Consider the following 27884-nt stretch of genomic DNA (forward strand, 5'->3'; position numbering starts at 1 on the left):
CTAGGCAGTCTCTCCAGAGATATGTGTGTATTTGAAATATTATTTTAAATGTTAACCTATTTGAAACTGTGTTGGGCCTACTGTCCTATAGCTAAGATAATATGAGTATATGAAAATTTCTAATAGTATATGATAAATTTTTATGGACATTGGTCCTTTAGCAACTTTAAAAAGGGAGGTGGCATCTTTATTTCTCATCTTTAAGTATCAAAGTTTCCTGATGGAACTCTTTAATTCACAGCAATGAGCTATGAAAGTAACTGGGGAAGACAGTCCTGTACTTATGTTCTTCAACTGACAAATTAATAGGAGAAGTCATGTTGTATTTTGCTTTGTTTTAGAAGACTTTTTAAATACAAAACTATCTCTTTTGTGTCTCAGTTCAGAGTCTGATAGCCTTATGAGGAACATAAAGTCTCAGATTTTACGAGTTGCTTTGTAACAACTGAGGTCCAGTTTGACAGTAGACCTGTGGTCATCCTTAATCCTACCCTGACCCCCAGTACACACACACTTGACCTTCTCTATGTTGTTTGAAAGTCTGTTTCTCTGCCCAGTCTAACAATTGCGTAGTTATTCACATTTTTATACGTTGTATAGCACTACAGAAGATCTTTTAAGTAAGTAGTAGCTTGTAAAAATCTAAAAATTCCATGTGTGTTTTCACTAAGACCCATTTAAAGAAGATAAAATAAATGTGGAGATGGCCATGTGCTCTGCCGAGAGCGAGAGCTGGGCAAACCTGAGGCCATGTAAGCCCAGCCACTACTGTCCTGGCACATGCTTGCCCAAGGCTCCTCATTTGCTTACTCCTTTAATGATATTTTTGGTTGTATCATAGATCGCTTGCTTGTCATTTCAGTAAACCCTGTAGTAGCACATACTTTCCATCCCTAAGCTCCTTCCTGTAAACATACTGTCCTAGGGTGGTTGCTCAGCTAACACAGAGTCCTGTCTATCCTCACAATTCTTTGCCTGGAACAGAAATTGAAAGCTTGGTGTGTGTGTGCATGTGCTTGTGCGTGTGCAAGTGTATTCACACACATGTGTATGCACACATTTAGATATGACCAGCACCTTATGCTGGGCAGGGGCTGTACCACTGAACTGCATCCCTAGCACATGGCTTTGTGAGACCCGGTCTTTCTTTATAGCACAGGGTGACATAGATTCACGATCCTCTTGCCTCTGCCTTCCAAGCACTAGAATTGCAGGAACATCCTATGAGATCTAGTGACCTTTGGTCTTTCCAGTGTTAGAATGATGGTGGACCCTGTTTCTTAAAGTGAAGATTAAATGTCCAGTCCCAGGTACTCACAGGAAAGGTGAATGAGCATGTGTGGCATATGCTTTGTGGAAAGCTGCTCCTGTCTTAATAAGCAGTGTCTTTCCCCTGCTTTAGAAGTGATCAGTCTGGTACCTTTCTTGATAATTCAAGTCTCACCTGACCAGATGCCATTGGGAGAATGTCGTGACTCTCACAGGAACATTTGCCACGCATCCCTCTCCTATTGTGCTTCTATTGTGTTAGTTACTTGATAATGAGGGTTCTTTTCACTGATGGATTTTTTATTTTTGAAATATATAATCAAACTTAGACTTTTTTTTAGTCTTCTCTTCTTATAGTTTCATTCTTAGAAAATCACGACCGATTTACTCTGGCTAACTATTGGATCTGCTTTGAGTTCTGCTTCCTTTGAGTTTCACCATGGGTGTGTGCAAGTGAGTTCTTCTGACCATTATTAGCTTAGAATTTTTTTTAATCAAGGGAAGATAAATCAAGGAGTCTCATTCAGAGCTTCAATGTCAAATCAAGTCTATGTTGAAATAATACTGTCAATGTTCTTCAGTGAAAAGCGTATTTGTTGTTGTTTTATTTTTAGGTACCACAGTAGCACTGATTATTCTTGCCCTGGGATTTCTGCTCTCGGCACAGGTCTCACCACGGGTCACTTTTAGACCAACGGCTCCTTCGGATCAAAATACCACCTGCACGGGATACAGGTGAGAATTTATGAGGTTCCCTCTTCTTCATCCAATAATGGTCATTTTATTTGATTTTAGCATTTCTAAAATTCAAGCGAATAGAAGATTCCTAAATTTGCAGGCTTGGGCCTGAAGGGATTGTGATGGGAAATACCATCTGTATGAAAACCATAATCTTCAAAGACAGAATACAAAACAAAAAAACCAAACTGAAGATAAATGAGGTGTATAACACATTGGTGATGTTCCCCTAAAAACTAAGATTGGGGATAAATACTTCATCAGTAATGTAGCAAGCTTAGTTTAGCTAACTAGCTGGTAGCATCTATGTTTTAGGCAAAGTGAATAACTTCTGTCAGCTATTGGTCTTGGCCTACTGCAAGTGTTCACCAGACACACATTCTTTACTGAAATTCCTGGCCAGAAGCCCTTTCTTCAAATGGAGCAGGAAGCTCCCCCCAGCGTGGTTGCTCTCCCAGGGGCTCAGGAGGAGGAAGTGAAGGTGAAAGAAAACAAAACATCTCTGTGTCCAAGTTTTCCTTAGCTCTCATTAGGTCTAATGGTGTGAACACTGTGTGAAAATGAGTGAGCTGAAAGATGACCTGAAGGTGAGTTAGTGAAAGAGTGATTGGACCGCTTTGAGAATTCACACCTGTCCTAAGAAATGTTTCCGTCAAACACTGGCTCTTTGATTATTTATAGCATAGCCTTCATATACATGTAGGAGCATCTAAAGATTTTTGGATATAGCTATTCCCTACGGCATACAGTTATAGAATCTCAAAGTACCCATGAACTCTGGTTTTGTCTTACACATTCTTGATGCATTTGAAAGTATCTATGAAATCTCTATAGGGTGAGGACCTTGGAGGTTGTAGTAAAGATGAAGAAACGTGTAGAAAATGCCTAAAACAGTGTTATACCTTCTGATATAATTAATAAAACCATAACAGAAGCGAAGATTAGAATGGTAGGGCTCAGAGAACACTAGCTTTGTGGGTGGGGTGTGTGAACTGAGCCCTGGAAAGACAAGAAGAGTGAGCCCATTAAGAATACAGTAGGCTCGATGACCATGCAAGTAGCCAGGAACTGTAATGGCTTGCTTTGTGTGTCAACTTGACACATGCTTGAGTTATCACAGAGAAAGGAGCCTCTATTGAGGAAATGCCTCCATGAGATTCAGCTGTAAGGCATTTTCTCAATTAGTGATCAAGGACCCATTATGGGTGGTGCCATCCCTTGGCTGGTAGTTTTGAGTTCTGTAAGAAAGCAATATGCATGCCGGGCTTGGTGGCACACACCTTTAATCCCAGTGCTTGGGAGGCAGAGGCAGGCAAATTTCTGAGTTCGAGGCCAGCCTGGTCTACAGAGTGAGTTCCAGGACAGCCAGGGCTACACAGAGAAACCTTGTTCTCAAAAAAAAAAAACAAAAAAAAAACAAAAAAAAACAAAAACAAAACAACAACAACAAAAAAAAAAAGAGAGAAAAAGGAAGAGAAAGAGAAAGAGAAAAAGAAAAAGAAAAGCAAGCCTGTAAGTAACATCCCTCCATGACCTCTGCATTGGCTCCTGCTTCCTGCCTTGCTTGATTTCCAATCCTGACTTCCTTTGGTGATGAACAGCAATGTAGAACTATAAGCTGAATAAACCCTTTCCTCCCCAACTTGCTTCTTGATGTTTGTGCAGGAATAGAAACTCTGACTAAGACACACACAACTTTTAAAAATGGGATTAGAAACAGGAGTCTGCCGGGCGTGGTGGCGCACGCCTTTAATCCCAGCACTTGGGAGGCAGAGGCAGGCGGATTTCTGAGTTCGAGGCCAGCCTGGTCTACAGAGTGAGTTCCAGGACAGCCAGGACTACACAGAGAAACCCTGTCTCGAAAAACCAAAACAAAAAAAAAAAAAAAAGAAACAGGAGTCTACATACACCATATCCTCTTCCCAGAGCGCTCTAGCTGTCTGTTTATTCTTTAGGCCTCTCCTGCTGTCTTTCCATGTGGAGCCCCATTAACACAGCACCACTTGCTGACATTGTTTCTTCATTGTACCTTCAGGTTCTGTGTTCTTGCCTTAGACCAGGAAAGCAATGTATCAGTGAAAACAACCTAGAGACTTGGATAATTTTACTAAACCCCTGACAGCTGGCACATTACCTGGTCAGCACATTCCTTACTATACTTGATGCCCATGACAGTCAAAATTCACTGGCAGACGATACCTCCAGCCCACTACACTTTTCTCTTTACTGTTTCTCAGTTGGAAGCATGACCTAGACTCATCCCTGGAGGTGTTTCAAGCCTCAGGAGAGAGGGGCAGAGTGTACAAATATCCCCATTAGGCTTCCAAGTTTGTTTTTGTTTTTGTTTTTAAATGCTAACTTTCTTTTGCCCCTCCCCACTTCTCTAACACCACCAAGCCAAGAATACAAAGCTGTCTAGCACGCACGGCTCCTTGTGTCCAGTGATGACACTCTGTGCCTTCTTCTTTGAATGAAGCTCTCAGACATCTAAACTATAACTGGGATTTCACCTGCTCACCCACCCCCCACCCTGTGGCCGGGACACAGATCAGGAAAGCAGTATCCCTTTGTTCCCCATGGCTCCCGGCAGCCATGTCAAGTAATTCTACACTTACCTCTATACTTCCTTCTCCTGTTTAGCCATGTCTGCGAGTCTTACATCACTGGTGTAGCATTATGATACTGTCATATTCAATCATAATATTTAGGTAACATTGGAATGTGCAGAAATCCTACTCTCTGTTACTGTTTCTCATTTTTAGCACCATGGCAATAATGAGTTCATTATTGCTGCTCACGCGTAGCAACTGGACAGTGAATTTACGACTACACCGAGTCATACATCACCCTTTGAGTCCTCCGTGACTTTTTAAATTTGGATGGCTTGAAGTTTGCCAAGAAAAACTTGCATTGCTCTCATAGCATTAAGATTCTATAGTCAGGAAGCTCTTTCTGGAGCCAGACTTGGTGGTATGAATCTATAATCTGTGTACTGAGAAGGAGGATGCAAGAGGGTCAGGAATTTAAGACCATTGCCAGTCTTGGCTCTATAATATTCTCATTAAGAACAAGTGGTTCTTGGAAAGTCAGGAACGTTAAAGGGAGGAACCCGAAAATAAGTGTGCAAAGAGGAAGGGCAGTGTATTCCCAGAAGCATCTATCATGTCTTCTATGCAGACCCTAAAGACGAGTGAGGAAGCTGAGCATGATGACATTCCAGCACTCAAGAGACAGAGGCAGGATTTGATGCCTGTACCATCTATGTAGTGAGTTCCAGGCTATTCAAGGCTTCACAGTGAGTCCCTGTCTCAAGAAAAAAAGAAAATGTGTGTTCTTCAAGGAACCTGGTCTTGGTGAACATATGAAAAAACACACAGAAATGGATTAGATAACTGATACAAACATGCCTACTCCACATAAGCCATGAGAGTCTGTGGAATACAAGGGGACGCAGTTAGGTTTGCATATTTAAGATATTACTATAGCTGGAGAATGGAGTTAGTGAGAAAAGAACAAAGGGATGAAGGGACATGGGTATCCTAGGCAAGAAGAAATATAATCTTGGTGACAGTTGAGACAGATTTGGGGTATAGCATGAAAGGTAATGACAAGACTGAATGGTTGATTGGGTGACAAGAGAGAACAAACTCTACAAATGACCATGGGGCTTAGCATCTGGCATCAGTAATGTCACTGTAGACGGATGTATTAGTTTGCTTTTCTGTTGCTGTTCTAGATTACATAACCAGAACAATCCAAAGAAGAAAGGGTCTGTTGAGCTTATAGTTCCACATCACAGTTCATTAGGGGAAGTTAGCATTGGAACCTGTACAGGAACCTGGAGGCAGGAACTGGAGAAGAGACCATGGTGGAACACTACATGCTAGCTTTCTACTCAGCTCACTCAGCCTGATTTTTGTATACAATCTAAGACCATCAACCCAGGGTTGGCATCACACACAGTAGACTGCACACTCTCATATCGATCATGAATCAAGAAAATGCCCCCACAGTCTTGCCTACAGTCAATGTGGTAGAGACATTTTCTCAGTTAAGGGTCTCCCATCCCAGATGACTGTAGCTTGTATCACATTGACAAGAAAACTGACCGGAGCATCCACCTCTTAGGAACCAGATTTAGATTCCTAAATCTGAGAGTCTTTCCATTCTCCAGCTCTAGACAGGGCAGTAGCAGCCCAGCACTTAGCATTTTTTTGTTACTCCCATTCCTACTTTATTTATATCCTCATTTATTCCTTTTGAACTCAAAATATTCATGTGAAAACTTTTCTCAACTTATCCAATTAGTTCCAAAGTACAACAAGAAGGTAAAAAAAAAGAAACAGGAATTATGTATCTCATAACCCAGATGCCTTATTCACTGTTCTAGTAACGTGAAGAGACACCATGATCAAGGCAACTTGGATTAAAGTTTCGGAGGATCAGTCCCTGGTCCCTGCAGTGGGAAGCAGGCAGACATAGAACTGGAGCAGGGGCTGAGAGCTTTATATCCTGATCCATAGACAGCAGGCTGAGAGAGGAGCCCTGGGCCCTGGTAGACACACTCACACTCACATTCTTATTCTAGAAGTTTGGTTATCTCGGGGAACCATTAAAACCAACTTAGAGTTCTGTTAACATTTAAATAACACCCCACCCTGTCATTTGTGAACAAAGGGTATAAACTCTGCAGAAATGTCTGTGATGAGAACACAACTTTGCAGGAAATGTCACAAAATAATAATACTAAATAAAAGCCCTAACAACCTTTAAAACCATTTTCTAAGTTTAAACAAAATGATAATTCTCTTGTAAGTCATGTTGACCGAATGATAAAACAACTACCTATCAACAGGCCGGTGTCTGGCTGTTAAGTATTGCTCATCCTACCCCAGTAGATTATGTAAATGCCCTCTTGTATTCTCTTTCTCTGGCATGCAGGAAATGACTGCTGCTTTGATCCAAACTTGTTTAAAAAACAAAACAAAACAAAACAAAACAAAACAAAACAAAACAAAAATAAAAAAAAAAACAATCTTAGTAACCCACTTAAAATGATTCTTCAGCAAAACTAGCTTTGACCACTATGTCTTGAGCAGGCTTGATGTTTGAATAAATAAGATTTTATGGGGAGAGGCAAACAATGCTAACTAAAGGACAAGTAAATATCAGTAAATAACTTAGAAAATTAATTAAAATGTAACATATTCTATGTACATTTAGGGTTAGTTCTTATTTTTTAAAAGATTTATTTATTATGTATATATCATTCTGCCTGCAGAATATAGTATGTATATCCTATGCCTGCGGGCCAGAAGAGGACACCAGATCCCTTTACAGATGGCTGCGAGCCACCATGTGGTTGCTGGGAACTAAACTCAGGACCTCTGGAAGAGCAGTCAGTGCTCTTATCCTCTGAGCCATCTCTCCAGCCCAGTTTTCATTTTTCATTTAAAAAAAATATTTTTTTGAGAGCTGCAGTGGGTCATGGGTACTACAGAGCGAAGCCTTGCCTTTACTGGAGCAAATGCAGAACTCATGGTGAAGGCTGATGGTGAGCCTGGCCTGGCCCAGTGCCTGCCTCCCCGAGCCATCCCAGCATACCTCCTACGAGGCATTACTGCTGCTCACCTCTTTGTAGAGCAGTGTTTCCATATGCATAAAAAAATTCTACAGGCTCACAAAGGAAACCAGTACATTAAGATCTGTTGCCAAGCGTATATGCCACGCATGTGAGGGATCAAACCCGACTCATACATGCTAGACAAGTGCCTTGCTACTGAGATAGCCTGCCTTCCTGCCTTCCTGCCTTCCTCCCTACCTCCCTCCTTCCCTTCCTTCCCTTCCTTCCTTTTTTCCTAATTTTATTTCAAGGTGAATTCTTGCTAAGATGTCTAGGTTGGCCTCAAACTAGGAGTTACCTAAGCCTCACAACCAGCTTAAAATCTTCCTTTGAATGAACTTGCTATATAGAACAGCATTCACGCCTCGTTTATGACAGGAAAAGCCAGAGGTAGCTGCAGATCCAGCATCACAGCTCTAACATCTTAGTGAACGTCAGTGGTATGCAGAGATTTTTATATTTGCTGTAATGGGACATGATGATATTAGATTACTGTGGCTGATGGTAGTTTATTACCTACATTCATAATGGAAGGAAATGCTTCATTTTAATAAAAGATTAATGAAATAGAGGTTTGGTTTTTTTTTAATCAGGTTTATGGACCCCATGTGAAATATATAGCTCACAGCAATGAGCTCTCAATCTAATCCTTCCAAGGTGAACAGGGGTTTCTTCAACTGACAGAGCAGAGCAGGCCCAAGAGTATGAGAGTGATCTGGGCAAAGGCAGGAGATCTATTCTCCCCAGGAAATTCGACCGGATTAGACTTTAATGTTGCTAGGGAACAAGGTGCCAGTCTGCTGATGAGGCCAGAAGAAAATGAATGGCCCTGGGTACCAAATCAAGTCATGGGTAGGAAGGAGGAAGGCATTCAACAGTATCAGTCAGGGATTGTCATTAATACCTTAAGGCTTTGTAGAGGGGCTTCTGCCTGACTGTGTGTGTGTGTGTGTGTGTGTGTGTTGGGAGTGTGTGTGTGTGTGTGTGTGTGTGTGTGTGTGTGTGTGTGTGTGTGTGTTGGGAGCAGTCCAGTAGCCTCAGAGAGACAAAACAAATCAAGTCTGTTTGTGTTTGTGAGTGAGGACAGTGTACATTCGGACATGTTCAGGGCGGGATGTTTATCTGTTAAGTTCAGGGGAAGAGATCTGGCTAGTTCCATGAGGGTTACATGTCCTAGTGGCTGATCAAGGAAGATGGATGGGCCAAAATTGTAATCATGCTTTGATTTGAAAATAACATTAATGTCTGTGAATTAAGTCCTTTACTTCTGCAAGAATCATTCCATGTTCCTTATAGATATTTTTTTTAAATTACTCTCACACATTCTTCGGAGGAAAATATTATATTATTTGATTGTGTAAGAGGAAGACAAAGGCTAGGAGAGAATTTATGAGACTTAGTGAGATGTCATAGCTCCTTTGTTCTGTCCTCTGCCCTCCTTTGACCAAACTAATGGCCTTCCTCTGATTCTCTGACAGGCTACTCAATCCCTGAGACCCATAGAAGGATGCTTGCATAGGTCACTAATGAAGCAACAGGAATATCCATCTAGAAACCTATCTAGAAACACTAGGGCATTATCAAGACTCTCCCTTGAAAATGGAGTGCTAAATGATGAAGCTTATTAAACCAGAAACACCCTAATGATCCAGCTACAGAATGTACGACTTAATTGAACTGATATTAAAAGTCTCAGGATCTTCAGTAGCAATGTTCATTTTGTAACGGAGATGAGGTTCTGAGCTCATGCCCAGATTAATAAACTGATTCCAATCACTTCCAGTGCTTTGCTGTCTTATCCGTGTTGAATTTGAAACAGCTGCCTTTATTTTCCCAGATTTTTTCTTCCTGCCTTTTAAAAGAATATGTATGTGTGTGAGTATTTTGCCTGCATGTGTTTATATGTAACATGTGTACCTGTGATGTCCATGGAGGCCGAACGAGGACATCCCTAGGAACTGGAGCCATGGATGCTTTCAAATACATGGTAGGAGCTGAACCTGAGTCTTGTGCAAGAGCAGCAAGTGGTTCTAGACACAGAGCTTTCTTTCCCCAGCCCCATCTTTTGTTTTTTAATCAAAGAAGTGCTAAAAGTTTGGGGACACAAACACAAATCCAGTCACAGAGCTGGCAGTATACCTCAGCCATTGCTGCCTTTCTCAGACACCACCACACAGCACCTATTATGAATCCCTGCACTGGGTCAGCTCAGATCTCACCACCCAGCATCTTTTATGGATCTCAACATTGGATCAGCCTTCCTCAAGAAGGTTAGAGGTCTTCATTGCCTAGAAAGATGTCTACTATAGACCTGACTTGACCCAGGGAGTGTGTCAGACACTATGGAGTTGATTTTAACTCAGACACTCTTTGCAGCTGTAGGCAAGACACTCTGGCCCTCAATCATCACTGATACTGTCCACCATGGCTCTGTCTTCCGTGCCTTCTTTGAAGCCCATGAGCCTCCTTATTCTCCTTCCCAGTATGCCAATGAAGATCTCCAAAATATCGCGACAATCAAACTTAAGCAGACTTTACATAGGAATTCTAATTATTTCATGTTTTCACTGTGCAGAGATAATGTGGGTTTTGGTCAGATTTACAGTAGAGTATAGTTACAAACTTTGTGGTGATAAGAAAAATTTGACTAGAGGTTTCCAGAACGGTACCAGAGATCAGTACATTTTGTCTCTCTGTATTCTTGCTTTTTTACCGATGTCTGATGAAGATACTGCTGTTCAAACTAGTTGCTTTGTAAACCATTACTTGCAAGTTTTATAATTTAGTAACCAATTTTAGTCCCTTACCTTACCTAAGTCTATTATTCCTCTTGGGAAGCAGATTCAGTAATATTTTCTAACATTCTATAGTTCTGGCTTAGTATAAAATAAAAGGCACATTAGAATATTCTCACATTAGAATATTAGAATTTTCCGAGATAACCTGTTACCTATAACCACAGGTTACCTGTATTTTGATATAGTGGTAAAACTATTGCTATTTATATATTTTTGTTATTGCTCATGGCATGCATATGTATATGTGTACGTATGTGTATATGTTTGTATATGTGTATGTGTATATGTATGTATGTGTATGAGTATGTGTGTGTATGTATGGGTATATGTGTATGTGTGTATATGTATGTGTGTGTTTGAATACATATGTGTATGTGTCTATATGTATGTATGTGTATATGTATTTAAGTATGTATGGGTATATGTATGTGTGTATTGTGTGAATACATGTGTGTATGTATATGTATATGTGTGTATGAGTACATGTGTGTATATATGTATATGTGTGTATATGTATGTGCATATGTATATGTATGAGTATGTGCGTGTATGTATGTGTGTATGTGTATGTGTGTATATGTATGTGTGTGTGTTTGAATACATATGTGTATGTGTGTATATGTATGTATGTGTATATGTATTTAAGTATGTATGGGTATAAGTATGTGTGTATTGTGTAAATGCTTGTGTGTATGTATATGTGTATGTATGAGTATGTGTGTGTATATATGTATATGTGTGTATATGCATATGTATATGTATGTGTGTGAATACATATGTGTATGTATGTATATGTGTATTGTGTATGTGTTTGAGTATGTATGTGCATATATATGTGGGGGGGTGAATGGGGTGTATATGTGAATATATATCCCAGGCTGCCCTTGATCTTATTCCCCTTGTGCTCAGCTTCCTAAGTGCTGATGGGATCACAGGCAGCTGCTACCATGCTTATTCCTGACTCAGGAAGGATGCTTTGGAGGAGGCGAGTCTCATTCTCAATCTGTGTGCTTGGATGGTGCTGAAGGGCGCTCCCGTGCTCACAAGCCATACTGGATGCACTCTGTAGTCAGCTGCCAACACGAATCGACCCTTCACTCTCCTGTGTCCTTGGCAGTGTTTTCCTGAGCCTCTCTGTCTGCTAGGCAGACAGTCACGGTGAGAACTGCCATTCAGCATTGGCGATCGCTTCATTTCTGTGCTGAAGAAATCATGGTGACCATTAGTGCCAACCTGAAGGTAGATTCATAAAATCTTTAAACCTTTTACAAAGGGCACTGTTCATTTAAATTTGTCAGTATTGCAGAACCGTTAGTAGTGCCTGACTCAGAATCAGAATTTGACTTTAAATTCTCACTTTCCTTTTGTCTGATTTTACTTAAGACTCTTCTGAATTTTTATAAAATAAATTCCTTAGTCTTTTTACTTTCTGACAGACTCTTATGTGCACAGGGTGGCACCAGACTCTCTAGAACCATTAGCCTCAGTTTCCCAAGTACTGAAATTATAAGTGTGTGCCACTATGCCCAGCCCATGCTGATAGCTCACAGAAATTGGAACTTGGGCTGCTTCTTAGAGGGAAGTATTTTCTAGTTTTCTCATCTTAAAATGAAAAAAAATATGTATTTTTAACTAATTTATGTCTGTATGAACATTTTACTTTATGCAGTATAAATATTTAGCCCTTCACATTTTTTTTTATTTTTATCATTTTAAGGCTAATACAGTATTATGGAATTAATTTTACAAGTTTAATGAGCTTTTGAAGTTGAAACCAATTATTTACCTCTCCAAGTGACACATCTATGGAAATGTGTGTCATCTCTGTTGATACACACTGATAAATTTTGTATTGTACCATGGTGGGAAAATACCCAAATAAATGATCATGTGTCTTAGTCAGTGTTCTACTCCTGTGAAGAGACATCATGACCACAGCAAACCTTATATAAAGAAAGCAGTTAATTGGGACTGGCTTGAAGTAGCTGAGAGTTCTACATCTGGAGTCACAGGCAGCAGAGACACTGGGACTGGCTTGGGCTTTTGAAACTCCAGTGCCTACCCTTTGTCCGACAAGACCATAACTGCTCCAACCAGGTCATAATCCCTCTCAAGTAGTGCCACTCACTAATGACCAAGCATTCAAATATGGGAGCCGACAGGGGGGCCTTTCTTATTAAACCACCACATTCCACTCCCTCACCCCCATAAGGCTTGTAGTCATGTCATAATGCAAAATTCATTTAGTCCAACTTCAAAAGTCCCCATAGTCTATCACAGTCTCAACAATGTTTAAAAGTCCAAAGTCTTCTGAGACTAAAGGCAAATTCATAACCATAACCTCTGTAAAATATAAATAAAAAGAAGACCACACACTTCCAACATCCAATGGCACAGAGGATGCATTCCAAAAGTCATGGAAGGGAGCCTAGTGAGGAAATACTGGGCCAAAGCAAGACCAAAACACAGCTGGGCAAACTCTGTGTCTCCATGTTTGATATCACAGTGTTCTTCAGAACTCCAACTCCTTTCAGCTTTGTTGACTGCAACACACTTCCTCTCTCTTGGGCTGGTTCCACACCCTGTTCACAGCTCTCCTTGGCAAAAGACTCTGAAATCTTGGAATCTCCAAGGCAATCCAGGGTTCACCTTCACAGCTTCACAGAAGTGGTCTCTCTGGGCCTCCATGCAGGGACACTCCTGAAGCACTCCTGGTGTTAGCAGCTCTCCTGAGAAGTGGAGAAAGATTCCACAACCCCTTTCTAGTATCCTTGATTCCAAAGCAACTATGTGGCTGAAGTTGCCAAGTGCTGCTGGTTGCTAGGGCTAGAACATGGCCCCCTTGTTCAATCATATTTTCACCAGATTTCTGTTGTTGATGGTTTCCTCCACTGCTTGGGCTTTTATTCAATTTCTTTTCACAAGTTTGGAAGTATAGCCAAGTGGGCTCCTGTTCTGAAGACACTACTCTCTTTCATTCTTTTAGCATCAGACTTTTCTTTACATTTTCTGTGTCGCTGAGCACTGTACACCACAGCTCCGTTATACTTCCCGTTGCTCCTTTTCTCCTTAAATTGTACATTTTATATTTTTTCCTTGCTCAGCTTGTTCCGTTCCATTATAGGTCTGCCTAAGAGTGACCACAAACAACCACCCAACAGACTCAATACTAGGCTGTCTCGAAATCTCCTCTGCCAAGGACATTGATTGAAAATTCTTCAACTTAGCCTCAAGCAGTTTCTTAAAAAAAAATAAGACAAAACACAGCTATGTTCTCAACCTAAATTTCACAAGAACAAGTCTTGAGGCCACTTACTCATATTCTGCTCTGAAACCTCTTGATCCAGGCCATCCTAATCTACAGCACCGCAGTCTTCCACACCCCTACTAGGATGGCCCATTAAGCTCTACTTAACACATTTGACTGCCTTTGTCATCCAACATCCCGAAAGTCCAGATTCTGCCAACAAGTAACATGGTCAGGCCTGTCAAAGCAATATTCACCTCCCCAGTACCAATTTCTGTCTTAGTCAAATGTTCTATTACTGTGAAAATACACAGTGACCACAACAAATCTTATAAAAGAAAGCATTTAATTGGGACTGGCTTACAGTTTCATCAGTTTAGTCTATTGTCATGGCAGGGAGCATGGAGGCACTCAGGCAGAATTAGATAAGAGTTCTACATCTAAATTGGCAGACAGCTGCAAGAGACACTGAGACAAGCTCAGACTTTGAAACCCCAAAGCCTACTCCCACTGAAATACTTTCTCCAACAAGGACACGTTGTGATGGTTTGTATATGCTCTGCCCAGGGAATGTCACTATTAGAAGGCATGGCCCTGTTGGAGCAGGTGTGTCACTGTGGGTATGGGCTATAAGACCCTCATCCTAACTGCCTGGAAGCGAGTGTTCTGCTAACAGCCTTCAGATGAAGATGTAGAACTCTCAGTATCTCCTGCCTGGACAATGTCGTGCTGCCACCTTGATGATAATGGACTGAACTTCTAAACCTGTAAGCCAGCCCCAACTAAATGTTGTCTTTATAAGAGTTCCCTAGGTCATGGTGTCTGTTCACAGCAGTGAAACCCTAAGACACACATCTACTCCAACAAGGTCCTATCTCCTGATACCTCTCAAGTAGCCCTACTCCCTAATGACCAAACATTTAAATATATACGCCGATGGAAGCCATTTTTATTCATCTGCCACAGCATGCATGAATACTGTTAACATGTATCATTCATTGGACTATTTTCCTTGATATTACATTAATGTGTTTGCCTGGCTATGTTTTATTATAATCCATCAGGATTCTAAGCGTTATGAATTAATATTCCTCTCTGTTATATTTGAAATACTAGTAGGAACAAAACTGGGCCTCCCTGCGTGTAAACATACAGTGCCATGGCTCAGTTCAACCACAGATGGAGCCCAAGAGGCCTTTGCATTGTACCTTGCAAAAGACGGTAGTTTCATTTCTCTCCAGAAATTGAGTTATTTTGCTGAATACCTACATTACTGGAACAAAAAAACAATGTAGAATAAACCAGGATTTTAAAAGGCCATTACTCTAATTATATAGTAATTACTTACTGAGTTATCTGTTGAGTCTTCATTGGACATTCTGGAAGCTTCTCAAAGCTGAGTACTGAGTTGACTGGAGTTAGCCAGAACAAAGCAGAGAGGGGCAGAAATGAGAGGGAGATTGAGGACAATTGCCATTACATAGTTTTTGTTTGTTTTAAGATTGGGAATGTTGTTGTTTTGTTGTTGTTGCTGCTGCTGAGACAGAGACTCACTCTATAGCCCAGGCTTACCTAGAATTTGTCATCTCCAGCATCAGGCTTCAGGGCACAGAGATTAAAAGTATGTGGTACAGCTCCGGCTTTGCATTGGTTTACAAGGAAAATATGGAAAGAAGCAGGAACCCAAAGTTCTTACTTGGCAGAATTGAAGTAATATATGCAAATAGCCAGCACTAGTTAAGCAATACGCACTATTAACAGAAACAGACCTGGTGGGGGAGCGCTTTCAAAGCATTCGAGAGGTCTTGGGGGATGCCAGTACTACAAAAGCACAAAACAAAGCTGCCAACATTTAAAAAAAAAACTTTCAAGAGACTATATTATAAAAACAAAAGCATGAGTGCTTTGAAATTCCTCAGAGATGGAGTCAGGGTAACAACTCAGCCTTCTGACAGAACCCTAGAATCTACGAGCTTTGGAAAGGATAAATTATTGGAAGCTCAAACCTGAACAGATTCCAGAAAAGACTAAGACGTTTACCGTGGAATGGAAATGAAGTGAACATAAACCCTTAGTTTCGGAGAGGCAGAGGTGAACTTGGGGCATCCTGCCTGAGATAGCCTGGAGTAAGAGGGATGATGGAAGAGGGGCAGAATAACAGCCCATCTGCTCTGTAAGGAAGTCTCTCCATTTACTCACCAGGCACAGGCACTGGGCAGAGAGACAGCCAGGACCACTGGGAAGGCAGAGTCCAAAGCCAGGATCAGGCACCATCAGTGAGCCTGCACTGCACAGTTAAGAGCAGTGTCTGGTGCTGAGACTGCTATTCTGTGTGGTGAACAGACAGGCTCTTGGATAACTTTCCAACAATAATGGAACTCAAGAACTCCTGATTTTTATAGGACATTTATGGTTGGTTCTGCTTAAAACAAGAAGGGCAAGTAAGATACCCCAACAGGGCTTAACATACTTTCACGGTATAGTTTATAGTCATTAGACTCCAAAAAAAAAAAAAAAAATGCAGGTGGCAAGAAATGGATCTCTAAAATACTTAACCTTCAGCTTTGCAAAAGTCATGAAGAATTCTTCATTTGCCACTTCCTCTGCCTTTACAACCAGCCAAACAGTTGCTGCATCCTTTGGTTTCAAAATGGGAGATGAGAAATAACCAGTTGGTTCATGCTTGTGTTCATAAAACTTCTGGTTCCTGTTCAGAGTAGAGTTAACATTGAGCCAGATACTCCACCAAACGCTTTTATCAATTCTCCCTTTACCAAGGCAGATACTCGTATCTGTCCCTTTTGCCAAGGACTCTGACCAAGGCCCAAAGAGGTTTGGTGGTTTTAGAAGACCACTTACCTTACCCCTGCATAGACCTAAGCCCTAAGTGACAAGGCTGTACCCGCCTCTGTTCAGAACACAGTCCTTTTAGTCACTGCCCACTGTATAAATTCAGTCTGATGTGCCTCTGCCAGCAGAAGTGCCAGACAGCCTTTGAGAAAGAGAAGATAATTAAATATTATATAGTTAGATATTTTTAAAGCCTATATGAGTTTGTTTTCACTTGTCCAGTGAACCTGAGATTCTCTTTCTGAAAGGCATTGTCAGAAGCCATAGTCCACTTTGGACTTAAGTTTTTTTTTGTGAGTTGTGTTGAAATTGTTTGTTTGCATTTGGTTGAGAAAATCGTGTTTCCCAGTGGATGAATGGAAATTTTAACTGATTTAGTAAAGGAGATTCAGTGAGGTAGTGGCCTCCATTTAGTGATGTTGGATATGAAAGAACTGGAGTTTGTTAAATGCTTCATCTGCTGGAACTAGGGAGAATTAGCAAAACCCACCCAGCCACCGTCAGTGTACTCAGAGACTTGATCAAGAAGTCTCTCCATTTATTAGGCTCTGTTCTATCCCCTGGTACATGATACCGATAGTAACCACGTACAGTGTTACGCCAGCTCTGTGTGTGTGTGTGAGAGAGAGAGACAGAGACAGAGACAGAGAGAGACAGAGAGAGACAGAGAGAGACAGAGAGAGAAAACTAGAGTCACTCATCACCAGGTTTATTTTTAAAATTTTATTTGCATATCAAACCCATATGAGATTCTCATAGCTTTCAAAGGAATTTGGGAGTAGCTAGCATTGCAGAATGTAATCAGAAATGGCCAAAAAAAAGTATTTTAAGCATTAGTAAGATTCCTAGTATCAGTTCTGAATGGGAGCCTTCCTGGCCCCGTTTACAATATCGTGACCACTGTAACGGTCACTCTGCCCAGAGCTCCTGTACTAAGCAGGTCCTAATGCTCATCAATACAGCGGGGAGATGATTCATTTATATTTGATATGTAAACAGAGGAATCGGATCTTTTATAAAATAGACGTTCTGAATTGCTTTTTTTTGTAACATCATACAGTTTTGTAAACTTAGAAAAAGGAAAAGATAAGTCTGTGTGTCTATAGTGTTTGCAGGCGCCTCTGCAGTCTCCGATGGGGAATGACCACTATAAACGAGCATCTATGAACAAAATAATATTCAGTGCTGATAGTGATTTCCGTGGATGGGGACAGAGACTGACCAGGTCCAGCTCAAGGATAACGTGTCTACCTACAGTACTAACTACTAATATGGAAATTTTAGCTATTTCTATTTTAATCTGGGGGGGTGATGGTTATTTTTGTTTTATTTTTTTAATTTTATTTTTTTTACATTATGCTAAATGTATCTATTGTGCAGAGGGGTAGGGGGCCCACTGTGGTTCAACATGGCCTCCTTTATAAAGCTTTCAGACACCGCCTGAGATGCCTGACTCCTGGACACACTTATTCAGAGTGACTGCCACTCTGACTGACAGCCAGGCTCAGTAAATACCTGAAGAGGAAGAACATACTTCCGTCACTGAGAGCAGACATACAGTGTTTCTTGCTCTGCTACCGCCCACAGACCTAAACTATCAAGTTCCTGCTGAGGCTGGGCAGTGGCCCTAGGGATGACAGTGGGGTTTGCATTGTTAACATATAGCTGTGGTGCTTTGGCCCAATTCCTAGTAACTGATTTCTAATGTTTCTTTCTAGTGCATTTTTATTTCAAGACAATACAATGCCCTCACTCTAACAGGGATGGAAGAAAAAAAAATGGTCTGTCTGTAAACAGAATGAGTGATTGATTGACGTAACTAAACATAAAACCTCAGGTGGCCATGTGAGGGGGCGGTTATATCACATGTGTGCCTGCAGGTCAATAAATGTGTAAATACTGATAAGGAGAGTTTTTTTGGTCATGATAAATTTGGAAGTAGTATCATATTTGGACATAAAGTTGAAGTCGTCACATGTAGATACAATTTAATCAATGTACAGTATGCTATCTTCAATGCAAAAAAATCAGGACGTGGCCTCTGCTGTTGCTGGTGCACTTTATTCTTTATGTACAGGGCAGAGAAGAAAGGTAGAAGGATTATTCAAGGGGCTAACGTGTCAGACAAAGCCAAGCAAGTCAATGACTCTTTGTGGATTGGGAGAGAATTCAGAGGGTGAGGTTTACTGGGAGTGAGTCTGTTGTGCTTCCTCCATAGAGAGCTTATTACATAAAGAGACTGCCCTAAGAACATTTCCTCACACAAGCCTCCCACTAGCTTTGTGAGAAAGGCTGTGCAGAGAACTCCAGGCTATACTCAGCAACGCCAGACAGCTCAAACACAGCAAGGCTAGAGTTCGAATTTTTATGAGCTGTTTGGATAAGGCTAGGCAATGTGAAACTAATGAACTAAAGGTAAAACGGGACCGAAAACAGAGATATATCCTCCCCACATACAACACCAGACTCACTTTAAGATGCCATGTCTGGCCTCCCTGTGCCCATCAGAATTGCATTAGCTTCTTCCTACAGATAGGGGCGCCTAAGCCAAGAGCTTAGGGCCTGGCACCAAGTCTCTAATGGAGGTTCTCTGATTCAAAATCACATTTCAAAGTGATCATCTAAGTGGGGATAGACTGGGGGCTGGGGAAGTGACTCAAGAGCCTGGAAGGTGTTTTGCAGGCTTCCTGCAGTCCCCTGAGAAGAAGCAGTAGGCAGACTGACTAGATGAATCGGGTCAACCCAAGCAGAGCAAGGACGTTTGGTGTTTACCCTATGGGCAGGGAACACTGTGATCAGTTTTAATTAGAACAGGAGCCTCATCAGGTGACAACAGAGGCAGAGAGGAATGTGTCCCTATAAAGGTAGCAGTTTGTGGCCCAGTCATAGGAAGATATATATTGGACAGTGTGAGGGCAGGAGAGAATAGCACACAGCAACACAAGTCTGCAAACAGGGAACCCGTGTCTAGGAACGCAGTCATTGAGAGCATTTTAAGAAATACAATATTTTTTTAGATTTGGGGGAAATTGTATAACATGAAAAGGTAAGATCAGGGGAGAAACAAACTCCAAGTTAACTGATGGGGGATGCCAGCCATCTCCTGAGGGCAATGTAGTGGAATTTGGTGGTTTGCTTTATGAAATTAATATCTGTGTGCCCTAGCTTTGTTTTTTTTCCTAGTGAGTTCCTTTTTATACAGTTGGGATCGACGTCTCCTGGCAGCCATACTGTAGGAAGGAAATAAGACTGGTGTTCTAGAATTTAAAATTGGCCCTGCAGAGGGCCCACAGAAGGTACAGGCCCCTTCTGGTTTTTCTAAATTATTGTCTATATCATCTGCTCCAGGCCATTGGGATTTAAGGAAAGAGGCCTTAAAGTAGGGGCGATGTGGAGGAATGGCGAAGGGAGAGAGGATTTACTGTACTGTAGAGCCCAAGGTCATGGTCAGGGCTGAGATTGTACCCACTCCTCCAAAGGATCCTAATACCTGCATCCCAGCAGCCACTTTTCTGGGCTGATATCTTGTTAGGGAGGCAGGTTTAAGACTGGGTGCTACTCATGCTGCCTCCCAATGGTTTAATGAGAGACATTGAAGAAACTGGGCCATTTTCTACAGAGTCAAATTCATCGACTTCCGAGTAGAAAGGAAGAATATTCTAAATTAGCCTGTGTCACTGTCTGAAAGATTTTCTCAGGGGGGTGGGGAGGGTTATTGAGCTACACTCTGCCAACACCGTCTTACAGAATGGCAGCAGGCTGCCTTTTATTTCCCCCAGATGCTAGATGCGAAACTGGGGCCTTCATTTCTCTCTTCTGTAGCTGGAAACATTCGGATATTTTAGAACCAGGTTTGTTCTAAATATATGGATCCGTGTTTGACCCCCAGCCCCCATTTCTAAAAAGAAACCTTAGAGATCTTTAAGGTAAATCTCCTCCCTCCAGCTCCCAAGAGGAGCACGTTCGCTTCTCAGAATCATCACACGGCTGCCTGGTTTTCAGTCTTACTTGTTTCTCTGAGTTCTGCCCCCAGCTCCCCACAGTTGTGCATGGTCTCTGTCTGCAATCCGTTCCCATCGTTTACCATAGTCTCAGGTGTTGCATAGTCTCCCCTAGACCAAGACTGTCAGTTTCCATCACATTATATAACCACCCACGTAGCTAATAGGACCACTGCCTTCTAATATGATATATTAAGGCTATCATTTAAAGCAAGGCTCTCTCTGTCTCTTCTGTCCATGTCTCTCTCTTTCTGTGTGTGTGTTGTGTTCTGCTGTGCGGACTTTAAGGAAATTAGCAGTGTAGATTTTCTTCCTGAAAGTGAATTATAAAGATTATGAACCCACTCCTACATGTTTTACTGTTCATCACCTGTTTAGAACAGCTTTTGCCTTTGGTGAGCTAAAAAGAAGTTATGGCTTGTTCTTTCACAATTAGTTAGTTACCTTTTGTTTGTTTGTTTGTTTGTTTGTTTGTTTGTTTAGTGCCTGACCCAGTCATTCCCCTTCAGCCACCCACATCCCAAAATTATTTTCCAGGATAAATTATTAGCCAGAGTAGGCTAAAAGTCTACCATAGTGCCTGAGTTACAAAGCCTGCCGTGCACGCAGGCAGGCCAGCCTGTACTGGGCCAGATGCTGATGCACAAGTCACAGAGGCTGTGAGCAGGGCCTGAGCCCTTGAGACTTCACAGTTGTAAACAGGTTGGTAAAAGCGTCACACACAGACAACTGTCAGAGCAGGGCAAAGAACTGGTTTCCCACGATTTTCTACCAATAGGAAGGAACTGCGACTCCTGTCATTCAGCGACTGCTTTTTACAAAGCATAGTCCTTTTATAAATTGCTTGTTAATTCATTTTCTTTGAAACATATACAATTTCTTGGGCTGGTGAGATGGCACATTGGGTAAAAGTGCTCTTTAAGCAAAGGTGACGACAGCCTGCGTTAATCACTGAGCGCATGCAGAAGAAAACTAATTCCCAAGAGCTGTCCTTTAATCCCCCACATCCCTTTATATATTCACATGCACACACATAACCATCATCAGCATCATCATTATTTTATTAAATAAAGAAAAGGGAAACTAAGATTTCTTAGTTTCTGATTATAGACTTTGCCCTTGAAACCAGCCCTGGAGCAGATACTTATGTGACACTGTACTGTAAGAATCTGTGAGGACACAGTGAAAGCACCAAACTGGACCACTCCCTCGTTTACTCGGGGAGATTCAGACTGCAGAGGCTAACTCTTGGGGTATGCAGTGGCAGGAGGGAGCCTATGAGCTGGAACCCTTGGAGCAGAGGGGAGGAGTTTGCTGCCCAGTTCAGCATGGAGACTTGGATCGGGTGTTGAGGTCTGTTTGCATTCATAGGGAACTCGATGCCTTCTGCCACAGGTGCCTGATATAGTAGGAGACAGAAGGGAGGTAATGACTGTTCCTGACAAACAGAAACCCACTTCACAGGGCTTCTGAGGAATATGGAGTATAAGTTCTCCTCTAACTGTTAGCAATCATTCGGCTTACACACTCCAGTCAGGCTGGGCACAGACTGTCATCTGTGATGCTGTCCACAACACTACCATCTTAGGGACTATTTTGGACCTGACAGGATCCTGATCCCACATTGTAAGGAGTCCGGATTTTAGAGTTAAATTATGCATTTGTCTTAGATTATGCATGAGTCATTTGAGGTCACGTGCTTTTGGTATACAACATATAAAGTTTCGAAATTAGAGCTTCCCCTACTCACAGCTTTTGAGGGGCAAGCAGGTTCAACATCTGCCTTTCACACATGAAAACCAACCTGTGCTTGGCAAATTCCTACAAACATTCATCATATGTCCCAACAATAGGGTTTTTTTTTTTCAATTTCCAACTTGTTTATTTCTTTCTATTCTTTCTATACATTTTTATTAGATATTTTCTTTATTTACATTTCAAATGTTATCCCCTTCCCTAGTTTCCCCTCTGAAAATCCCCTGACCCCTTCCTCCTCCCCCTGCTCACCAACCCACCCACTCCTGCTTCCTGGCCCTGGCATTCCCCTACACTGGGGCATAGAGCCTTCACAGGACCAAGGGCCTCTCCTCCCATTGGTGACCAACTAGGTCATCAATGATAGATTTTTATGTGAAGGATACCTTTAGTGAAGAATGGGTCCTTCTAGCTATGCTTTCTGCTAATAACACTTGTTAAAGCCGCAGTCTTGAGATATGTTCTTAGTAAAAGTTCGTTTAAGGTGATCTCCATGGTATGTCAAGTCTACTGTTAACTTCAGAAGTGGGTGTTAGGCATGTTGTGGTATTTTGAATGATTTTTTTCCATAAAATGGCATATGTGGCTGGATAGCAAAGAAATCCTTTCATTGAGAAGACCCCGGGGATCCACATGAAGTATCAGGAAGGAAGCTTCCACATTATTATTTTTTTTAAATACAGGAAACAAGTGAGCCTGCACATAAACTGTAGGCTGTGTTCTGAGAGAAGAATACAGCCATTTTGACAGTGTAAGTCTTGGCGATAGCCAGCAGGAGGAAATGCAAAGCTCTCGTCCTCAGACACGGGGAGCTCCTTCCCCTAGAGGAAGAAGAAGTAAGGACAGATCTGGCTTTCCTCCTGTCAGAGCGTAAGGCTGATGAAGTCCGCACTTAATACCCTTCAGTTTTCCCTGTGAAGTAAGATGTCTTGGAGAGAAGGCCATCTCCTTCCCTTACCGGTCTCCAAGGTAAACAACACCATCAAAAACTAGACCCTCAGTCAGCTCTTACAGATCTCCCCGGTGTCCTATGTCTAGGGCATTTCAAAAAGTCTCATTCAAACAGAGGGGGACATTGACAGCAGGATGCTAACATGAAAATGAGTCTAACCCTTAAACCACGCAGGTGTGTCGACGTTTAGTTGAATGAGCCACGGGGCCATTTCAGCGTGGAGGGTTGGGAAATGCCCTCCTTCACGTCGTGAGTCTGTGCGTCTCTCTGACATTTTTCTCTGATGGCCCGTTTCTCCTCTGATACTCCGTAGGACAATTACTGAGGCAGAATGAGAATTACTAACTTTGTACTGATTGGTCTTTTAAGAACTAAATAACCCATTCTCTGTAATGTCCTTTGCTGTGTCTGGTAAATGACTTAGTTTAAACATTGCCCCTGAACTCATTTTCAGCTCTTGAACCCTCTCCTACCTTTTGGGTGGGAGGTCGGCTCTTTCCTTTGTTATGGCTATCGTACATCTGTTTCTCATCCGCGCCTTCGCTCTGCTGCAAATCAGGACCGTTTACTTACTAACCTGTAATATGGCCAGTGCTGTATGAACCTCAAGTATACATGAAGAGCTGTAGAACTGCACATTACATGGTAGGGTGACTGCCAGAAAACTTATTCCACACCGGTGCTGCTAGGCTTAGGTTGGGAGACTCTGCCCATTTCAAACTTAGCTGCTTGTTCAATAATGATGTTCATTAAATGAGTAGCGATTAATCGAATGTTTCTCTGTTATCCGGCCATGAGTGTAATTAGCACAGATCAGCATTTCTTCCTACACCCATTACTTTGCAGCTAAGATTAGTGCACAGTTGGAACTCAGTATGTTAATGTTAAAGGTCTACCAAGAATTTAGCAATGATTGGATTTGAATTATTTATGTTTTTGTTAAAAGTTTTACTTCAAACATTCTCTTTCATTATTCAAGATGTATATTAATATTATATAATATGGTATATAATACATATACATATATGTGGGAGAGAACCTTTCCAATTTTTTTTTGGGGGGGGGGATTTCGAGACAGGGTTTCTCTGTATAGCCCTGGCTGTCCTGGAACTCACTTTGTAGACCAGGCTGGCCTCGAACTCAGAAATCCACCTGCCTCTGCCTCCTGAGTGCTGGGATTAAAGGCATGCACCACCACGCCTGGCTTCCAGTTTTTAATATAGATGTAGCATGAAGGAGAAGAGGAGAAAGACACTTATAAGAAATAAATGCTTTATTATAACCCAGAAGTAGTCCAGACTAGATTCAGATAGATAGGTCAGTCTGTAATGAATATCAGTGATTTAGGAAGACAATGGTTTTTTGTTTTTTGTTTACTGCACATCTATTGGGCTTGCTCTTTGTCCGCGCTCCCCCCCCCCTTACCACATAGTAGCTTACAAAGTTGCTATCGTCTTTGCAGAGAGATGAACATCCATCCAGCGGCTATCACCTGGATCTGCTTACATCACTTGTCTTAGCCAAAGCTGATAACGTAGTGTGACCCGTGGGGCAACTGCTGAAACCTGTAGGTAGCAAGCACCAGGTGCCCCGTGCCAACCTGACTTGAACTCTTTTTTCCTGTTTCAGTTACTGTAACGAGTGTATGCTGGATCCAGACTGCGGTTTCTGCTACAAGATCAACGGTTCAGCTGTCATTGATTCCTCCTGTGTTCCAGTTAACAAAGCCTCTACAACTGAAGCAGCCTGGGGCAGGTATGTCACTGCTTGCCGGGAGAAGGTCACTCGGTTTCAAAATGAGGCTCGCTATTTAATTTGCTTAATACTCGTTGGATCAGAAGTGGAATTTGTGACGTTTCCTTGAATATATGCGATACAGATTGGTTGCATTAACACTTACTTCTTTCTCTCGCCTCCCCCCTCCCCTTCCTGCTGGTTACCGCCCCTTCCCTAATGATCTCTTCTACTTTCATGTCTTGTTTAAAATCATAATCAAGATTTCAGTCCTACAAGATAAGTCAGCGGGCAAAGGTCCTCAACTCAGCCTCACAGCCTGCCTGAGACAAATCCCCAGGACTCCCATGATAGAAGAAGAAAACCATGCAAGGATCCTGTGCCTTCCATACAGAAGTGAACACACACACACACTAATTGTTAAATAAATTTAAAATCTAGATCCAATGTGTGAGAGAAGATGTTGTTCATGGGGCTGTATTCCATGTGCTTCTAGAAGAGGCCTTGCAGCACGCACTGGGGGTCCAAAAATACTGCATGTTTCAAAGCCCAGAAGAAAGCCCTCCGGTCCCATGTGCATGGCAAATACTCAGCTGCCCTCAGCCTGGACTTTGGATCTTTGGTTGAATCAGGTATTTTCCAGTATCATCAGGACAGTGTCTCCCACTCTAGATTGTAATTTCCAAACTATTATTTTCTGAGCCCAAGTGAAAGACATCTATCTGTAAGGTGCACATAAGTTAGCATCGCTTTAAATTATGTCGTGGAACTATTTGTGCCCTGGCGATGTGGTGACTCAGAGAAATCATCCACAATCAGAAGAGAGGTTGCTAACCACCAGGGTGCGGCCTGTCTGAAAGCCATCAGCAGTTTTGTTTGGGACAAAACACGTTGCTTTCTCATGAACATATAAAGAAGAGACTTACATACAATAATTATTCCTCACACTTAGGAACTACTATGCCCAAAGTACAACTGAGTCACAAAAACATTGAGGATTTATCAACCACCCTTTCTAATCTAGTTGAGAAACTAAAAACAAAAGATCACGTGAACAACAGATCATAGCGGCTGCAGAGATGGCTAAGTGGTTAAGCGCTGCTTTGGCAGGGAATCAATGGTCAGATCCAATCCTGGAAGCTCACAAATACCTATACCTCCAGACCCAGGGATCTGACAACACCTCTGGCCTCTGCCTGCACACATGTGACACACACACACACACACACACACATACACATGCATTCTTGCATGTAAATAAAAACAATATGAGAAGACAAAACCTCAGAGGCTGACTACAGGAAGAATAAAGGCTCCCATTTCACATGGCTTCTGTGATCCTACTTGAGAAACGAGAATATTAAAATAAATGATGCCCTGAAATCCTAGGACTCTGAAAGCCAAGGCAGCGGGTTTGCAAATTTAGGGCCATGCTGAGCTGCAAAGCCATTTCCTATCTCACATATTAAAAAGCAAGCAAATAGAGCCCAGCATAATAGTACTTGTGCAAGATCCAGCTACTTTGGAGGCTGGGGAAGGAAGATCTCCCGAGGCTAGAAGTTCAAGATCAACCCGGGACACTCAGCAATACAATACCCACATGTGACTCCAGAGCATGATTAGATTAATGGTGGGTCCGAAATCAGAGACATCTGTAGAACCACATCAAAAATAATAACAAGAGGCCCAGTAAGGGTGCTTGCCTCTCAAGCTTGATGTCTTGGCTTTGATTCATGGTACCCGTGTAAAGACAAATGGAGCAGCTGACTTCTGGAGGCATGCATCTCCACCCTACCCTGCAACACAGGCACAAATAACAATGATGATGATAATGATAATAAATATATAATTAGAACATTGAGTTCGGGGCTGGAGAGATGGTTCTGCTGTTAAGGACATGTACTGCCCAGGCAGAGGACCTGAGCTCTCAGTTCCCAGCACCCATGTCTTAGATCCTCACTGCCTGTAACTCCAGCTCCATGGGATCTGGAGCCCTCTTCTGGCCTCTATGTGCACTGCATCCATCGGGTCAAACCTGCACTCAAATATACACATTCATATAAATAAAAATAAAATCCAGCCTAAGGAGTAAAAACCAAATTGTCACAATCCAGAACACATGACCTCTCTGGGGTTGTGACAGTTTCAGTGTGTGTAATTTTGCTGGCTGACTGCCAAATCCTCCTGCCTTAGATGTCAAGGTGTTGGTGTCATAGGCACAAGTCACTCCATTCAGAGGACAACTCTTGATTTGTGTGGAGGATAGGCCTCACAGATGAACTATGACAATTGACAAAAGTGAGAAAACAAGTAGGTATGAACAACGAGCAAATAAAACTGAAATAACCAGCAGAGAGAGAGAGACCTTAACATAACAAGCTTCAGAGAAATAAAGTATATATTTTATACTATACTCAAAGTTGTATATTTAAGGTATATGTCATATATGTGTCTATATGTTGCACTGTCATAATCCAGCAAATTTTGCATATACAGAAAAACTTAAAATAAAATACTAGATAAATAAATGTATAGTATAGAACCTTAATATGTGCAATCTCTTTGAAAGATAAACTACTAACTGAAGTAGCTATGAAATCAAGCTCAGAAAGACAAGAGAAAGGAAATTTATAAAACTGTGGCTTTGAGAAATCAGAGAAATCTGAGGGAAAATTAAACATCTATTTAAATCGATTCACAATAAATCAATTAGACAGTGTCTAAAGACAAATATATTTAGACTAAAAATTTTAAAGACATGTTTTCTGAATCATTAGCAAACAACAACCACAAACATGTTGGAAACTTGAGTGGAAAAAAATGTAAGTGCTAAGTCAAGAGAAAGTCAGCAGAAATCAGAGAGGGTGGGCGTCTTGCCAAGGTTAATACAAGAGTTAGTTAGCTTAACTGAGAAGTT

At 41.7% G+C, this 27884-nt stretch overlaps 1 protein-coding gene across 1 annotated transcript in view; it reads left to right on the top strand.

The window, feature by feature from the left end:
- Positions 1–27884, top strand: part of Slc2a13 (solute carrier family 2 member 13) — a 305859-nt gene that overhangs the window by 225401 nt on the left and 52574 nt on the right. Inside the window, exons 6-7 of the mRNA XM_021183777.3 lie at positions 1884–2004; positions 24863–24988. Coding sequence (XP_021039436.1) covers positions 1884–2004; positions 24863–24988 — 247 coding nt within the window. The remainder of the gene's footprint in view (positions 1–1883; positions 2005–24862; positions 24989–27884) is intronic.

This window comes from Mus caroli, unplaced genomic scaffold, assembly GCF_978045245.1.
Source record: "Mus caroli unplaced genomic scaffold, Mus_caroli_1 scaffold_16, whole genome shotgun sequence".
Taxonomy (NCBI): Eukaryota; Metazoa; Chordata; class Mammalia; order Rodentia; family Muridae; genus Mus; species Mus caroli.